The 17,901-nt window shown below is 35.0% G+C and overlaps 1 protein-coding gene across 1 annotated transcript; it reads left to right on the top strand.

The window, feature by feature from the left end:
• Positions 1-186: 186 nt before the first annotated feature.
• Positions 187-6,879, top strand: LOC113107690 (regulator of G-protein signaling 7-binding protein A). Its single transcript, XM_026270364.1, has 6 exons — positions 187-839; positions 2,326-2,492; positions 4,404-4,534; positions 4,834-4,978; positions 5,067-5,137; positions 6,411-6,879. The coding sequence occupies exons 1-6, from the start codon at positions 699-701 to the stop codon at positions 6,500-6,502; spliced, it is 747 nt and encodes a 248-aa protein (XP_026126149.1). The 5' UTR covers positions 187-698; the 3' UTR covers positions 6,503-6,879.
• Positions 6,880-17,901: the final 11,022 nt, after the last annotated feature.

The raw sequence follows: 17,901 nt of genomic DNA, 5'->3' as shown, positions 1-17,901 counted from the left end.
AAGTGTTTTGGACACTTTTCCCGCACCAAGCACCAGCTTGACCAGACTAGAAGACCAGCCAAGACCAGAGAGGCTATTTAACTTGAGCTTTTTTCCCAGCAGGGTAGATAGCCTAGATTTTAGCTGCCCGTGATTTGACTCGAGTATTTTACTGTTCCTTCCAGTGAACACACTGGAGTTGGTGAATCTGTTGCATTAGTATTCTCATCCTATGAGAGTGCAGTGTGTTCAACCACGTCATGCCTCGAGCAACTGCACCTATCAAGGTTAGAAAAGCGCTCTTAGATCACCTTCTGCTACCTACTCTCAATAAACGCCATAGAGAGTTTATCGTTTCAACTTGCGGCGCATATTAGTCTAGTTCGAGTTGCGGTTACTGTCTCTGGGAGGTGTTTCGTTTAAAAGCGGCTGTTATTTCTTCGTTGAAAGACTATACGGGGCATCAAGACATGTTTGCATCTGGTTCTTTGTTATCGCGTCTCTCTGCTGAAGAAGACGAAGCCCTACAAGGACACTTCAGCTCACTGCTGGAGTGAATGAAGGTGACTCGGCTTCTGCATCGTGGCAATGCGGAGAGAATCCAGGAGCAAGACACGGGCAGATCGATCAATTGAGTAAGAAATTTACCAAACGAGTGGCAGTTATATTGATCAGTCGGCATTTTATATCTGGGCAGTTTCTTCACTTGATGTGTATGCATGAGTTCTGCACCGAATGGGCGCAAAAACCGCCCCAGAACAGCCGGGACCATTTTCCAGATCGGCAGTAAGCCCCCGTCCAGAGAGTCGGAGCGCCGGGAGAGCAGCGAGGCTCTGCGTGCCGTAGCGGACTGCAGAATGGTGCGTATGCCTGCGTCATGACCCTACAGCATTATTCTGCTCTGAATCCTGCTGATTGTTCAAGCACTGTTTGAAATTCACGCAGTGTTCTGCAAGTGCCAACATCCTAAATGTATAATGCGACACTAGGGACGTTAAATATTGAATGATTTGGCTTGGAGGTCTGTGACTTGTCCTATGGTACGGCGGTTGTTCCATGTTCATTTTCATTTTCCAGCAACAACGTTTCAGTTGGCTGATTATGGCATGGAGTGAGCGATATGATTTAGTACTCCATTTTGGGGTAAAACTGCGAGCACATTTGGAAAGAAAACTGGCTTGTGTTGTGTTTGAGGAGTCTTTACCCCATTAACAGACAGAAGGCTTGTGGCAAGCCGTGTTAACATTGACCAGTTGCTTTGAATTTTTGACACTGAATTCTCTGTTGCTGATATTAGCTGTTCATTTATGACTAATATGTGACCCTGGACCACAAACCTGTCACAAGTAGCATGGGTATATTTGTAGCAATATAAATACACTGTATGGGTCAAAATTATATATTTTTTCTTTTATGCCAAAAAATAATTAGAATAAAGTTAAGATCATGCTCCATGAACATATTTAGGAAATTTCCTACAATAAATATATAAAAACGTAATTTTTGATTAATAATGTGGATTGCTGAGAACTTCATTTAGACAACTTTAAAGGTGATTTTCTCAATATTTAGATTTTTTTTTCCACCCTCAGATCCCTGAGTTTCAAATAGCTATATCTCAGCCAAAAATTGTCATATCATAACAAACCATACATCAATGGAAATGTATTCAGCTGATGTATAAATCTCAATTGCAAAACAAATTACCCTAATGACTGGTTTTGTGGTCCAGGTCACATATGTATTCCAGTTGTTGCTGGTCACTATTCCAGTTTTGCTTGTAAGTTCTGTAGTGTTTGTAAGCAACTTATCTGCATAGTTCAATAACAAAAATAGTATGTGTAATGTAACCGTTACTTGTCACTATAGTAATGAGTGAGTATTAGTGACTGAGTAGAATAGATACTAGTCACTACTGAAATACATGCTAATCTGTAATGAATAGTTACTAGAGAAATAATTCGAAAACACAGCAATAACTTTGAGACTACTTATGAGTAATTAAACATGAAAACGAGTAATAACAGTACTCTGGTTAAAGGTTTGTTAAATGTTAAAACAGCTTGCCATTGAACGCTTCCTTTCTGCCAAATATTGATAAAATGGCATGAGCATCTGTCGCCTGTGGCGCTGCTCTCCAACAAATAGCCTATTTTACCTTTGTGGCATTGTCAGGTTGTTTCAGTGTTCAGAATGAAAAATCAAATTCTTGACAAGTTGGTTACATGTCTTTTCATCAATGTTTTGTCATGTTTCCTTTATATGCTTTATACAATTTCGAGGTTAAAATGGTTTTATGAGCCATGTATTTTCTCAGTTTGCATTTGTTTTTCTTTCTTCCATCAGGTTGTCCAGGAGTTCAATACACTTGTGGCCCTCTATAGGGAATTGGTAATCTCTATTGGAGAGATTTCCACTGATTGTCCCTCTCTTCGTGCGGAAATGCACAAGACACGCACAAAAGGCTGTGAGATGGCACGGACTGCACATCAAAACCTTTCTGCAATATCAGGGTAAAAACATACATGCATACAGGTATTTGATCGTGGATGCAAAGAGTAATATGTTTACATTACATAATAACAGTACATGTTAATGTGGCATTAGCTTTATTTCAAATTAATATGTTTTTTTATATATATATAAATTGTTTAATTTTACAAAAATCTATTCGTTATCAAGTTATAGTTAGCTTGTAGTACCCCTTCGGCTCCCCTATTGAAATCAATGTTATATGTTATGAAACTGTGGCACGATTTCACCTTTACAGCAGCATAAGGTTATAAATATCATCTGGTGCTGACTGGCATATCATGCACTATATACTGTATGATGAGCAGGTTAATGCGAATTAAGTTGTAAAATATACTTTCTACTGTGCATTTACCATAAACCACAGGGCTGTTACATGATTTCATATTCTAAGAACACAATAAATCAATACCACAGCTTTTGATTAGAAATTGCCAAATAGTGCCCCCAGTATCTGAAATTCTTAAGTTGCTGTTAGGATGACAAAAAGGTTTTAAAGTTCCATTTTTAAGCTGGTCTGTCTCAGTGTTTTGACAGTGTTTGTCAATGTCAAAATAATTGAGATTGTCCATTGAATTAAAGAAGGTGAGGTTTACCGTACATAGAAACCCAGCGTGAATTTCAGCACAAAGCTTCAGTTTTAACATTGATAAAGAGCAAGGTAATTTGAATGTAATGAAACAACCGACAGTGATATAAAGTGATTCAAACCAACCTAAAACTGAAATAAAAAATTAAAACTGAATTATGCATTTTCAACATATTATGCATACAAATAAGAATAAATGTGAGCATATTTTTAAATATTATTTGCAATGGTTCCTTTACAAATAGAAATAGACCTAGCTTTTTATTTCTATATACTTCATTAAAAAATGGTTAGCTACAATGGTCAAGGCATTGTTATGGCTTTGCTTTACATGATTCATCTTTTATGCATGCATTTGGTGCATCTCTCTGTTCCAAGTAATTCAAGAACAGGGGAAAAAGAACAGGAAAATAAAGCAGCCACAGCATTACACCTGGGAATTACAGAGCAGTAATTACAGACGTAGGATTCTGAGAAATATGATTTTCTGAGAAGTCTCACTCGCCACTGAGCTAATATGTTTAGAGCTCTAGATTTTCTGTATAGCCTTGAAAACATCCTGCTCAGCAATAGTCAAACATCTACTTAGGGAGATATACTCAATATTCATGATATATTCATAATGATTTTGCTGCCATGAAGAATATAGGCATGATTTCAATTAGTTTTTTTGGTCATTAATTAATTTTCATTAAGATGTATTAATGGCTTATAAATGTTATTAAAACCTAAAGGGATTATAAATAATTTAATAGCATAACCGGTGTTAGAACTGGTAAGTTCGATACCTTTTTGTGAATCAGTTCTGTTTCCATGTTCCAACTCAAAACTCAATTTGCATTCACTCGGCTTCAAATACATTTTTTTATTTATTTATTTGTATTGTTATATTTTGTGTTTAAATGAATAAATGAAATTAATTTAGCCATAATTGCTTTTAATTCAGTTTTCAATGTTTGAATTTTTTAATCTACAGTGACTGTTTAATTGAAATGATGGTCCTACAGATTGGAAAAAGACACTAAGCAATTTCATTGCAAATAATAAATACAAATACACTGAACTGAACATTAATCAAAACTCTGAAAATACCAAGATGTAAGATGCTAATAGCTATATTTTTCCAGCACGACTATATGTCTGAGATGATTTCCGTCACTGGTCACTTGTAGTGTACTGCGAGGCATAGGAACGCAGGGATATGTATCTTGTGAGAAATTAGACAGGTTGTAGTGCAGGGCTCGGGGCCAGAAATCTGCAGAATCCAGATCTAAGATGCATTATTGATGCTTTTCTTCCACAGCCCAGAAGATGGAGAAATACATCCGGAGATCTGCCGCCTCTTCATCCAGCTGCAGTGCTGTCTGGAAATGTACCTGACGGAGATGCTGAAGTCTGTGTGTCTGCTGGGATCCCTGCAGCTCCACAGGAAAGGTAATGCTGTGAGGGCGCCCCTGGGCTCTCAGAAGGAAACAGCCACATCAGCGACAGGAAATTGGTGCTGATGAAGCCTGGCTTGTCTAACTGTAGAGCTTTCCAGTGGCTTGATGTTTGCAGGAGCCGACACTGCTAGTTTCTGTGAATTGTATCTTATTTGAGCTTATCAGAAACAGTAAATATGGATGCTCATGGAGCAGGTTGACTTGTTGCCCTGGGGTCAAACCTTGAGATGACATATTTTGACCATTTCTGTTTAGAGTCCGTTAGTGATGTCTTCACTGTATGTGTTCCAGGAAAACATTTTTCTGGAGCTACAAAGGTAGAAAGTAAGAAAGAGGACAGCTCTGACATCCCAATCCTGGAAGAAACGTCATCCACTCCGCCAGACTGTCCGAAGACTTACTTCCTGGTGGCCACAGACATTGAGAACATCGAGAGGTGAGTAGTCTGAGCTGCTGAACAGGATCTTCTTCTTTTTTCTATGAAACTGACCATTTGAATCTGAATCGGTTCCTCGATATTCTAGGGACATGACAGAAATGAAAAACCTGCTAAGCAAACTCAGGGAGACCATGCCTTTACCACTGAAGAACCAAGGTAATCTCTCTCACCTTTCTGAATATTTTACCAACAAATTCATAGAACACTTGAAAACTTGAAATTCTTTGGAAACACAAAATGACCATCTAACAACATTCAACATTATCAAGGTCTCAAATTTATCTGTACTACCATTTAAATGTTTGTTGCTGTAAGATTGTCTGTTTAAAAAAAAAAAGAGTCTTATGCTCACCAAGGCTACATTAATTTGATCAAAAATACAGTAAAAAATGTAATATTGTAAAATAGTATTTAAAATATGTTGTCTATTTTAATATATTTTTAAATGTTAATTTATTCCTTTGATAGCCAAGTTAAATTTCAGCAGATATTACTCTAGTCTTCAGTGTCACATTTTGCTGATCAAGATTAGAAACAGCTGTTTCATATTTTTACTGCAATTTTTTTTTTTCACGTGTGAACAGAAGTTTAAAAGAACTATATTCATCTGAAATCTATTGAAAAATTGTAACATTGTAAATATCTTTACTGTATTTTTTTAATTAATACATCCTCTCTGAATACAAGTATACATTTCTTAAAATAAAATAGTATTGACCCCAATTTTATGAATGGTAATATATTAGGATTCACTTAGCATTAAAGATGTCCTTAGACCTAAAAGGATTATTTGCCAGAAAATAATATTAATACTAATAATAATGTAGTTGGTTCAATATGTGAACACATTCTTATTTCCGTTTTGTAATTATCAGAATATCGCAATATTTAGATTTTATTTCAAAATTAAATTTGCTACTAGTTAATGCTGGCTAGATGATAACAAAATATTGAATTCAAAATCAAGCGTATTGTTAATTCTGGCAGGTCATGTTAGTCAAGTTCGCATTAGCTGATTCTCAGCTGATCAATGTCAACATAAAGGATTGTGACGCCTACCTTAGCATTCATATATAAGGTCTTTCAGTATTATCAGCAGCTTTCGTGTTGCTCTATAGCTAACTACCCTCCTCCATCCCCAGCTCCTCTCGTCCAGTCAAGATTCAGCCTTCTGATTGCCCTTTGAAACAGACTTTACTTCTGGTTCTGTTCTGTTTATCCTAGTGGGATTATCGCTGCTCTCCCTGTTCTCATCCATGCTATGCTGCATGGATGCACAGGGAGTTCTTGCCCAGATGCAATGCTAATTGTATGCTAATTGCTGGTCATATTTGACAGAAATAATGTTTTGTTAAATAAAAAAGGACAGATGTTTAATTAATGTTTGCTCTTTTAATCTTAAAATGTATCTGTTTTCGTATCAATGCAGACGACAGCAGTTTGTTGAATCTGACGCCATACCCGTTGGTCCGGCAGAGAAAGCGCCGTTTCTTTGGCCTCTGTTGTCTGGTGTCTAGCTAAGAGCTCTCTCTCTCCCAGAATCCAGTCACAAATGACTGCGTTTCCTCACAATGTGTGACACTCACCAATCAACCGTACTACTGCCATTTCCCAAACCAGTACTTTCTTTTGGTGAGTTCCGTCCAATTTCCTACTGCTATGAGAATAAATAGTAATATCTGTGTAATATCAGTAATCATACAGACACTATATAATATTTGATCAGTACAACAGATTTTCTTTATAACTGAATGTTCGTCTACATTATGCTTTGTAAAGAAAATGGTTTGTAGTATGAATAATGCTATGTTTGTCCACATGATTCATATGCTGTGCTTCTTGTCAAGACAGATGTTGTAATGAGGCATTCAAGAGTGCTAATTAGAGCAGAGGTTATGCTGAACATAAATATAAATATATATATATATATATATATATATATATATATATATATATATATATATATATATATATTGCAACATGATTGAATGTGATTTTTGTTTTTGTTTTTTTGCTGTTACCATGTTTTTACTACAGTATTTTTTAGTCTTCCATAAACCGAAATCCTGTAACCTTTTTTTTTTCATTTTATTTCAGCCTTTAGGAGTATATAATACCTGAAGAAGCCTTTGTAAATAAAGAATATATCTAAAAATGGTAATTGTAGAGATGTACATATACAATGTAAACCTAGCGCTCTGAATTATTTTTCAAAAGTGTGATTCTTTTAAAGAGATTGTCAGTAAAGGTTGGCATGTCTATCCATCTGGTGGTGTGATATAAGTCCAGATTGGAGGGACTCAGCATGGGTCTTGCTTATTAATTACAGTTCTAAATGTGTCAGGCATGGTGAAGATACTGTAGTGTTTAAGAAAAGGCGCAGTGTCGTTTTACATTGGTAATAAACCTTTTTTTAATGATTTAATAAACTGGAACTTTGTGTCTTGTATTAGAAATGGTTATGTTTATTTAACATAAAAATACCATAAGAAAAGGTAAAAATATGAATCTGTGGAATAATAAGTCAGTATCAATAAGTATTACCCTCTTTTCAGAGATACCCTCTGATTAGTCAGATTTTCAATAAGAAATAATATAAACCATCTGATATCCTCCCTATTATCCACAATTCTCAGAACAACCCTCTGACAGGTCACAGACTCCAATTTCAACGTCTCCCATTAAATGTATCCCGTTTGGATCTCAGTCAGTTATAGGTAATTGGATTTGTTAGCACATTAATAGGGAGGCTGTGAAATTCACACCTGGCAGCAGTGCCTACCCTTTTACTTTCTCGCAACAATGCTGAAGCAGTAATGGAGGGTGCAAAAAAAAAGCGTTTACGGGAACCGACATGGTTTTCAGGTGAATTATTTGGCTGCAGTGCTGACGCTGGAAAAGCTGTTGGCAGAATCCGGGCTGGTTGTCAGGAGTTTGGCAGGACGTCTGGAGCTGGCTCAATATAGAGCCCAGTGGAAGTCCAGAACAGGTTGACAGGATTTAATGTTTAACTCGTGCTATTCTTATTCATTTATTGGTTTTGTTGGTTATTAGGCTAATCAAATAGTTAAGGAAACTGAAGACAGTTTTGCTTGATTTTTGTCTGCCACTGATTCTCATTTTATTCTATGACATAAAGTACATGAGTAAACACTCCCCTGTGATTTTTTTTTAAGCTTTTGCTTGTCTTGAAAAAAAAAGGCAGTTAAAGGGGACTACAGAGCTTGTCTTGGACATTAAATATCATCAAAGCAAACAGGAAAACTCCGGCAAACTTTTTTAACTAAACATTTTATGAATAATGTTTTTTTTTTTTTTTTTTTTTTTTTTAATAAAGACATGGACGCTTTGTGACTCTGGTGTAGTGTTTGATTGTATATTTAGGGTACAAAATTCATTTACACTATTTAATTGATAAGTGAGGCTCTGATATGATGACTGACAGGGCTGAATGCTGACAATGCGTACACATTCTGTCACTGCTGCAGACGCTCGCTCCTTCCTGCTGCACGCACACATGGATCCAAGCGTCCGGGGATGAGCATTCCTCACTTGTCTTGCAACAGCAGCTGTTTGTTTGCTCTACAATGACAAAATTGTTATAGCCAAGCATTCCTGAATACAACATTGCATCTGATTGCAATATTTTAAGTTTTTTAAATACGAGGTTCAAAAACACAATTTAAAGCAAGAATTTACATTTTCAGGCCATGGGTTTCCCTCAGGAATATCAAATGGGTTTTTCAAAAGGCAGTTTTCAATTTCTGTTGTTAGCATTATTTGAAAAGATGACCATGATTTGTTTTACAACATTAAAGCATTGGGCAACATTTCAGGTTTGGGTATGAAAGCATGTACTTCAGTCATGTAACCACAAAGATTTCAAAATGGCAAAATAAATGTAAAAGTGTCTGCACACTCAGTTTACATGTAAAAAAATGACCCTTTTGAACAAAAGTGATTGATTATAGTTATTTTTGTTTTCTTTGCGCACAAAATATATTCACGTAGCTTCGTAAATGATCGTTGAACCACTGATGACACATGGACTATAATACCGATGTCCTTATTACATTTCTAGGCCTTGAACATGAATAGTTGCATTGACATCTATGTATGGTCAGAAAGTCACCCAAAAATATGAAAATATGTGTTCGTCTTATGAGTTTGAAATGATGTGAGTAATTAATGAAAGAATTTTCATTTTGGAGGAACTATCCCTTTTTTTTTCTTTTTTTTAGGTATATTATTTCCTTATTAAGTAGGTCTACTATTTATAAACTTCTTTTTCATCATGGGATGCGTGCCATTTTTTTATTTTGTATTTTATAATCCCTCACCATCACACATCTCCCAGAGCATGCAGTGTGGGCGAGCAGTGGATGAGCGATGTCTTCAGTAAGCATGTACTGATGTCCCAGACAGAACATATCCGGTACTTTACACAGACTCAGTGTCCGTGTCCCACCGCCCTTCTCATCAGTACCACATATCTCCAAGGAAGACCTGCAGAAGAGAGAAAAAATCCTTTATTAAACTTAAAATAAAATGTGTGGGTTTTGGTGGATGGCTGTATAAAAATGCCCTTATGACATGTATTTATTTATTTATTGCATTTGTGTAATGTACATGCTAAAAGCCTTCCTGGGAACATACTTGAACTCATGGGGTACTTTACAGTTGCCTTTGTCCTTTGCCAGGTTCTCCCATTCCTGGCATTTGCACTGGCACAGTGGATGACTTAAAAAGTAGTGGAAAACAAAATAAAATAATTCTACATTTTTATGCATCAATTTGTCAATGAACGACCTTGTAATGATTCTCACTTCACAATGTTTGTGTAATGTGTATCAATTCCTTTATTTTGACATTGCATACAAAGCACAGCTTCCACACTAGTTTAGTACCTGTGAGACACCTGGTTTCTTTTGGTTGCGGTGACCAGGAAAGGCCAGCACTGCACTGAATCTCAGCCGGACCTTCTCTGACTTTCCCTTCAGGGCAGGAGAGTGAGACAGCTTCACCGATGTTATACGTAAGCTTCCTCAGGCTTCCAGTGACATCTGGAGGAAGCTGAGGTAGATCACATAATGTTTCTGCAGACAACCAGTAACATTTATTTAAAAATATATATAACATATTTATAGTTTCTCAATTCTCTGAACTCTAAAACATTAAAAAGTAAAAAAAAAAAAAACAATGAAAAAACACATATTGAAATATCTTAAATGCATTACAAAAAATTATATTATTTATGTAATTTAGTATTTCTGAAACATGGTTTCTCATTCTCTAAAGTGTATAATTAAAATAATTAAAACAGCAATAATCCAATAAAATATATATTACAAAAGAGTAATTATGTTAATATTTAAAAAGTGAAATATAAATAATCTTAGTTACTAATACATCTTTTTTGTTATTTACTTATATATTAGTTAATTATATCTATTTTATTTAATTTGTTAATGTTTATTTATTTTTCTGTCCGTCTGAGTTTATATGAATGGGGGGATTGTGGAAGGGATTAATAAATGGACAATATCCGACTGTTCACCTTGTTATCATTATTTCAATCTGTATTGTCACACAAAATGCTAATAAAAAGATTTTAAGTAAAGTTACTAATTAATCGTTAAGTATTTGTGAACCATGGCTTATGTAAATATTTAAAATATTATATACAGTATTTATAAAGGCATTCTTTATGAAGATACACTGAAAATAGATACAACCATCAGCAAATGACAGCTTTAAAAAGTCCTGTACACTTACTCCTGCACTCTGTTTGATTTCTCAACCTGTTCAGATCACTCAGTCTTACTGCCTGCTGGATATGCATCTTTGAGATACTGCAATCACGGGAGGACGACAACATTATAACATATCAAAAAACATATTCAATCATATTGTAATAATATAATTATTATAATATAATCATAATTATTACTCCCAAAAGAAACCCATTAGCGAGGAAGGAAGGGTGTGTGAATGAATTTTCAAAGGGGCTCAACCATACTGAAAATAGGTCAAAACCAATTAATCAGGTTTCCACATAGTGGCAGTGTTGTTGCACAGTAACTTTCTCTGGGTCTCTAGCACCTTGTAAAAAACAACTGCTTATTACAGCTTTCCAGAACAGAGCTTTGTGCTGCTGAACAGTCTGGTGACCTTTCCTCACAGTAGTTAATCTAATTCATCATCCCAGGCTGTGTTCTCCACAGCGTTCCCAATACAGTCCCCTGCTGCCTGAAGGAGTGACTCCAGCGTTACTGACCGTCCTTGCAGGAGCTCCATAAAGACCAACCGGCCCTGTCTCCATGGATCACTCCTAAGACACAAAGACATGAACTGGACACTCAGAAACAAGTATAGTGACCCCACCCCCCCCCCAGTTGGATACTTAAGCCATGCTTAAAAATGAATAAATTAAATATACATTTATAGCATATTCCCAATCTCATATCATAAAGTAAAATCATATACAAAAAAAAAAAAAAAAACATTTGAAAAAGTGGTTAAAAAAGGTTTTAGTTATTATCAAATAAATGTTTACATTTATAAATGAATGTAGTTAAAAAAAATTAATTACAACATTACTGTTTTGTTATGATTTCAAAAGATTAACTTCATTAGCTAAATCACCATTACACAATTGACTTCATGTTTATACTTACAGTATAATAATACTCTAAATATGGATAATGAAAATAAAGCATGTCACAAATGTAAATTTGTCTTCTTTATGCATGGTAATAATCAGCTGTCTTGTATTTTGGCATGGCAATTTATACATTTTGAGGCAAATCTTTTTATTTATTTATTTTTTAATTACATTTTCATTTAAATCAAATCATTTTCAATATAACAATTTAACATAATAATATAATTAAAGCTGCTTTACAGCAGAGGTTTCCTTAATTGATTCTGCCAATTATTTTTCTGATTATCTCATAGTATCTCTTGACCTGACTTGACCTGAATCAATTATATAATCATGACTGAATCATTTATAATTGGCAACTCTTAAAACGGTAACATTTTCTCTTGAGATTGGGCTGGGATCATCATCATTTGGAGTCTGTGGCTTTAAAAAGTGTAAAAAATAAAATAAAAAATAAATAAAAATACCCTGATCCATGCGATATAATTTAAGTGTAATCTGTGCCCTGTTGTTTATCTTGTGGTGTCCCATGCCCGCATCCCTTTCCTTTGGTGGCTGGTTTACACACACTTTATTCTGGCATGGTTGTTTCTCACTGAGGTAAGTCTCAGTTGTGTGCTTTAAGTGATGGTTTTTTTTTACCCACGCACACAAGACCTCTTTCCCCAGCTCATGGGGAAATGAAACATCTTGAAAGACATCATCAACAACATTAACGAATTCTTGTAATAGTGAAACAAATATGTGACATACATACCACTTACGCATTTTTAACAACATCTTGCATTGATAATGTAAACTGGCTCTAAAAAGTTCACAGGCTGTTTTTAGCTTTAGGTTTTGTTTAGTTTTAGTTTCCAGAATCTTAAGAGAAAATGTTACAAATATTGAACAGTGATGAGTGATGAGACAGCTTTATTTTTCCAGTACTTTAGAAGACTTAAAACAAAAAGAGTGGATTTGGGTCAGCATGTATACAAACATAGGTCACATGCTCATCCCTTTAACCAATGGTTTTAACCACATACATAAGCAAATATGAATGTTAAATGTACAGTTTCTGACAGGCCAGGACAAATTACTAAAACAGCATAAAACATAGTGAAATATGAAACAATCCCCAATATATGTTCAAATAATTTCAAGAGTTAATGTCAATATTATATAGTGAATATGTTGAAACATACAGTACCTCTGACTGTAACAGCTCATCATGGAAGATAAAATCATCATGTCCATGAGTCGTGCCTATTGTTCTTGAATGATGCTCAATGTGATTAAGGTAGTGCCAAGTGCTGTCATATTGCTGATTCATCTGTAAAATAATTTTTTGCTGTGACTGGCAAAAACAAATTCAGAAACTGAGACAAAAAAAACCTTGAAAGAAAGTCCCCAGGTTCTGGACTTGCATTGGTAACATGTTCTTCTTTTTATTATAGCTCATAATATCATTAAATTGCTCTTGACCAATGAGCTCTACATTCGTTGGAGGTTTTTGCAGGTCACAGATCTCTTTATTGTCACATCTCCACTCATCTGAGCCATCTTCACAGTCATGATCTCCATTGCATACAAAGCATTACACTCAAAGTCAGTTATGGATATCCATTTGAGTAAACAGACAGATTAAATCATGTTCACTTGGGTAGCTGCCATGCATCTTGTGAATTAGACATTTAAAATTGGATTCTCTATGTCAAGTAAATATACACAGTAGACACTTGATGGAGACAAAGCACCATTTCGCATCCAGTTCTGCAGCAGTAAAGGTACAGTTCACCCCAAAATAAAAATTACTCACCCTCAGGTAATCAAAGATGTAGAAGAGTTTTTTTTGTGTGTGTGTGTGTGTTATTTTCACACTTTATTTCACATTTTAGAAATTGTACTAACAGTAAATAACTTTGCAACTAAACATCACCTAACTCTCATTAGAGTAGGGATTAGTAGAATAAATTGAAACTTACTTTTTTGTAATCAGCAGAATGTCTAAACTGGACTATCAAAATAAAATGTTAACAAGTTTTGTTTCTTCATCCGAACAAATTTTGAGAAATTTAGCATGACATAACTTGAATTAAATGGGTCCTCTACAGTGAATGGGTGGTGTCTGATTGAGAGTTCAAACGGATGATAAAATACATCACAATAATCTACAAGTAATCCACATGACTCCATTCCATCAATTAACGTCCTGTGAAGAGAAAATCAGTGTATTTGTAAGAAATAAATCCATTTATTACATCGTTTTAACTATAAACCCTTTCTTCTGGTCAAAATAACAAATCTTTTATCCATACTAACACTTCTGCCGGTGAAAAACTTAATTCTCTGTTGTTCTCTCACATCAAAATCCACTGACATTTGTTTGGAACTGTTTTTGCTTTTAAATAAGCTAATCTATGCTTATTTCTCTCCTGATTTAGCAAGTTCACTTTGAAGTAAAAAAAATCCTTAATTTATTTGTTTCTTAAAACCACACAGCTTTTTGTTTCACAAAAGGTTAAATGATGGAATTCTCAGGATTACTTGTGAATTATTGGAATTTTTTATGAGCTGTTTAGACATTCTGACGGCACCCATTCACTGCAGAGGATTAATGAGTAATGTGATGCTAAATTTCTCTAAATCTGTTCTGATTTGGAGAGAAACAAACTCATTTAGATCTTGAATGGCCTGGGGATAAGTACATTTTCAGAAAAGTTTAATTTTAGGGTGAACTATCCCTTTAAGATGCTGCCAATGTGGAGAATTTAATATATAGCCTCTTTTAGATTTCAGACGTCTTGTTTACTGGAAAGGTCACTGTATTTAAAAGTCAAATCTCCTGATGTATCTCCTAAGAGAACAAAAGCACATTCCCAGCATATAGATGCCTTTTTGAATAATAATGCCATGTATTGTCTCTGGGTCAGGGGTTAATTGGCATGCTTTCCCACTCAGGATCCACAGTTCCTCTGAGAATCTCATCTGCATAATTAAAAGGTAATTGAGTTTCTCAGTGAGCCCCTCATCAGCAAGCTGTTATTAGCAACATGTTCAGCGGGCAGGTAATGCATCATAAAATCATGTCAGAGTCGTACGGTCACTGTGTCCTTTCCTGCATGTGTTCACACAAACAGAAATATATACATACAATATCTTTTAACACTGAAATGCACAGAGCAGGAAAGTTCTACAGCTGGACCTGGAAGCTCTGGTGTGTTTCTTCATTAACACTAGGATATTTTTAATAATTTGAATCTTGATGAATGAATGGAAACTTAGAAGTTTGGGAGCTGAAAAAAAGTAATATTTCTGATCTAACTAGGCCTTTTGCTGGCACCAGCTACAGCATTCTTCAAATCACTCATTAGACTCATTAAAAGGTCGTACATTTTGTTCACTAGGGTCCCCAAAGTCTGAGAACAGTAGAGCAAATGATTGTTCTTCGTTTTTTCATTTATTGTGATTTGAATTGAAAATGTTATTTAAAAACTAAAGAATATATATCTCTTATATAATTTGACAACATCACTCACACTGCAGGAACTCCTTAAGTTTTTTTTAAACCTGCAGATCATGTTCATGTTTTTTTTTTAGCAAGGATGTATTCAATTAATCAAAAGTGATGTAAAGACAATTGTAATGTCACAAAAGATTTCTATTTCAAAATTGCTGTTCTTTTAAACATTGATAATTATTAGAAATGTTTCTTGAGAAGCAAATCAGCCTGTTAAATGATTTCTGGAGGATCATGTGACACTAAAAACCGGAGTAACGGCTGAAAAAAAAATCAGCTTTGCCATCAGAGCAATAAATCACATTTAAATAAATAAATACAATTTCAGTTTGTTCTTCTGATGACATAAAAGTGAAGAATCCAGCTTAGAAAGTAAATCTCAAAGTCAAGGTTTGCAGTGTCTGACAGTTTGAAGAAACTGTAGATTATACAACACTAGCATATTCAAGTAATCTGCTTTAAATTGTAATAAATACAGCAATATTCAGTATTTGTTTAAATTGTTAACATCACAAAAATGTGGCGAAAAACGTTTTTTCTACAGTTACTTTTGTGTTATTTGACTCAATATGGGTTGTTAATGGATGCTATCAAACTAGGATGTTCTAACTAGCTAATATTGTTCAGCTGCCTGTCTGAAAGCATGCTGGCATTAGGGAAACTCTTATCTTACGCCAGTGCTGCTTTCAAAATGGTGCCACGCTGCTTGTAATTACACTGTGGACTGTGAATGCGAGGTTTATGCCCAGCCTTATTTGGCGATCTGAATAGCGTTTTTAAAGTCGCTGCAAGCAACTGTCAAACACGAATAGATTGAGTTGGCAGGAGAAAGAGCCAGTCAGACAATGTCCACTCTTAATCAGAAATGGAAACTGACTAATGATTATATCATAACTGCCTCCCACAACAGGTTTTTATTTATGCCCAAGAGAAACATTTCTCTAGAATTACATACATCTAGAACTGGGCAGGAATTGTTGCTGATTAAGTAGATGAATTAGTGTCAGAACTCAAGGTTACACCCCAATCCATATTAGAAAACTGCACTGAATCTAACATGTTCTAATAACTTAGTATAATAATAATTGTTGCTATTATTATTATTAGATTAGATTTTTCCCCACTAAAAAGTGGCACATGGGGTTCATTGGTTTAGTGTTATTTACAATCTGAAATATTGTGATGTCATTTATTAAGTTCTATATTTTATAATGGGAAATAACAATTACCCAGATGGAAAAAAATCGAGGAAAATTAATTTCTAGGTCAGCTGAGGCTTGTCACTATTGACATACGAAAATATTACAGCTAACCTGCTCATCAACTGCTCCTTTACAGTCACAAATCAAGTGTAGCCCTACAGTATTATTACCTCTGAGTGTGATGTCATATCCTGGTAAAGATAAAGAAGGCTCCTGAATCCTGTCCACAGTAAAGAAATGACCATTTTCATCTTCTTAACAAATGTAATGGTACACAGAATTCCTTTCAACATTATTACAACATGAACATTCTGAAATATTAGCAACTAATTAATTTGAGCTAAATTAATGCAGATCAATTCTAATTATTTTTAGAATACATACAATAAAATGTCCCCATAACCTGACAGATATAACAGGTTAAGTATACTATAGGCTCTGTAAACAATAAAGACAGTCATGGGATCATCCCTTAGAATACTAACAATCATAAAGTTTTTTTTTTTTTTTTTGCCTACATGTGAGTGATTCTTGCTGACATTTCTTTAGTGGATGCTTTTGGATGAAGATTGTGTAGTTGAAGTTAAGTATAGCTACTGGAAGAAGTCAGCAATCTGGTTAAAATCACTCACACAGAATATACCGTACAATATCTCCAAATATCTTTGTGTGGTTTTCAAAAGGTCAGTTACATACCATGAACAGCAGAGATTGTCTATCTGCTGTGCACTGATTAGGAGAATCACAGTTACAGCAACACTTCATTGTTGCAGTATGAAAAATACAATCAGCAGACTAACAGCTTCTACTAATAAGCTCACGGTCAGAAAAGAGAGCACAAAGTGCTCCGAATAAGTGAAAGAGAGGTTTTTCACAGCTGCATAGTGCCATTGTCAAAACAAGCTGATCGGACCTCTGCCAGCAATGAAAGCTGTAATTGAGAAAGCATGTAATGAGGCCACGGACTCTGTTCTCAGCATCACATACAGAGAGAGAGAACTGGCAAAATGCTCATCACTGCAAATGTTACTTTTCTACCATTATTTATTCAAATTAGCTTCTCATCTTCATTTCAATAGATTTCAACAGTCATGGCTCATTTGGTGGAGGATATCATAGAAGGCCTGTAGCAAGAATTTCAGCACTGAATTTAATTTAATTATCAGTTATGATTGTATATCCATTTGTATAGATTACATTACAACCCAACCTCATGAGAAAGTATCAGTTTTTTGGAAGATTAGCTGTTTGTATAATTTGAGTTAAAAATTATAAAAAAAGAAGAAAAACTGGGGGCGACCTCTAAACATAAATTGTTCCTGTGGCTCAGTGGTAGAGCATTGCATTAGCAGTGCAAAAGGTTGTGGGTTCAACTCCCAAGGAACAAATGTTAGGTAAAAAATGTTAGCCTGAATGTGCTGTAAGTTACTTTGGATAAAAGTGTCTGTTAAATTCATTAATTTAATTTAAACCTAACCCTTAAATGGAGAGTTCCTTTCATTTTCTCACCCTCAAGTTGTTCCAAACGTATATGATTCTTTCTTCTGCTGCA

This window comes from Carassius auratus, chromosome 8 (genome assembly GCF_003368295.1).
Source record: "Carassius auratus strain Wakin chromosome 8, ASM336829v1, whole genome shotgun sequence".
Taxonomy (NCBI): Eukaryota; Metazoa; Chordata; class Actinopteri; order Cypriniformes; family Cyprinidae; genus Carassius; species Carassius auratus.
The sequence above is the reverse complement of the archived record's forward strand: the minus strand, read 5'-3'. Positions and strand labels throughout refer to the sequence as shown.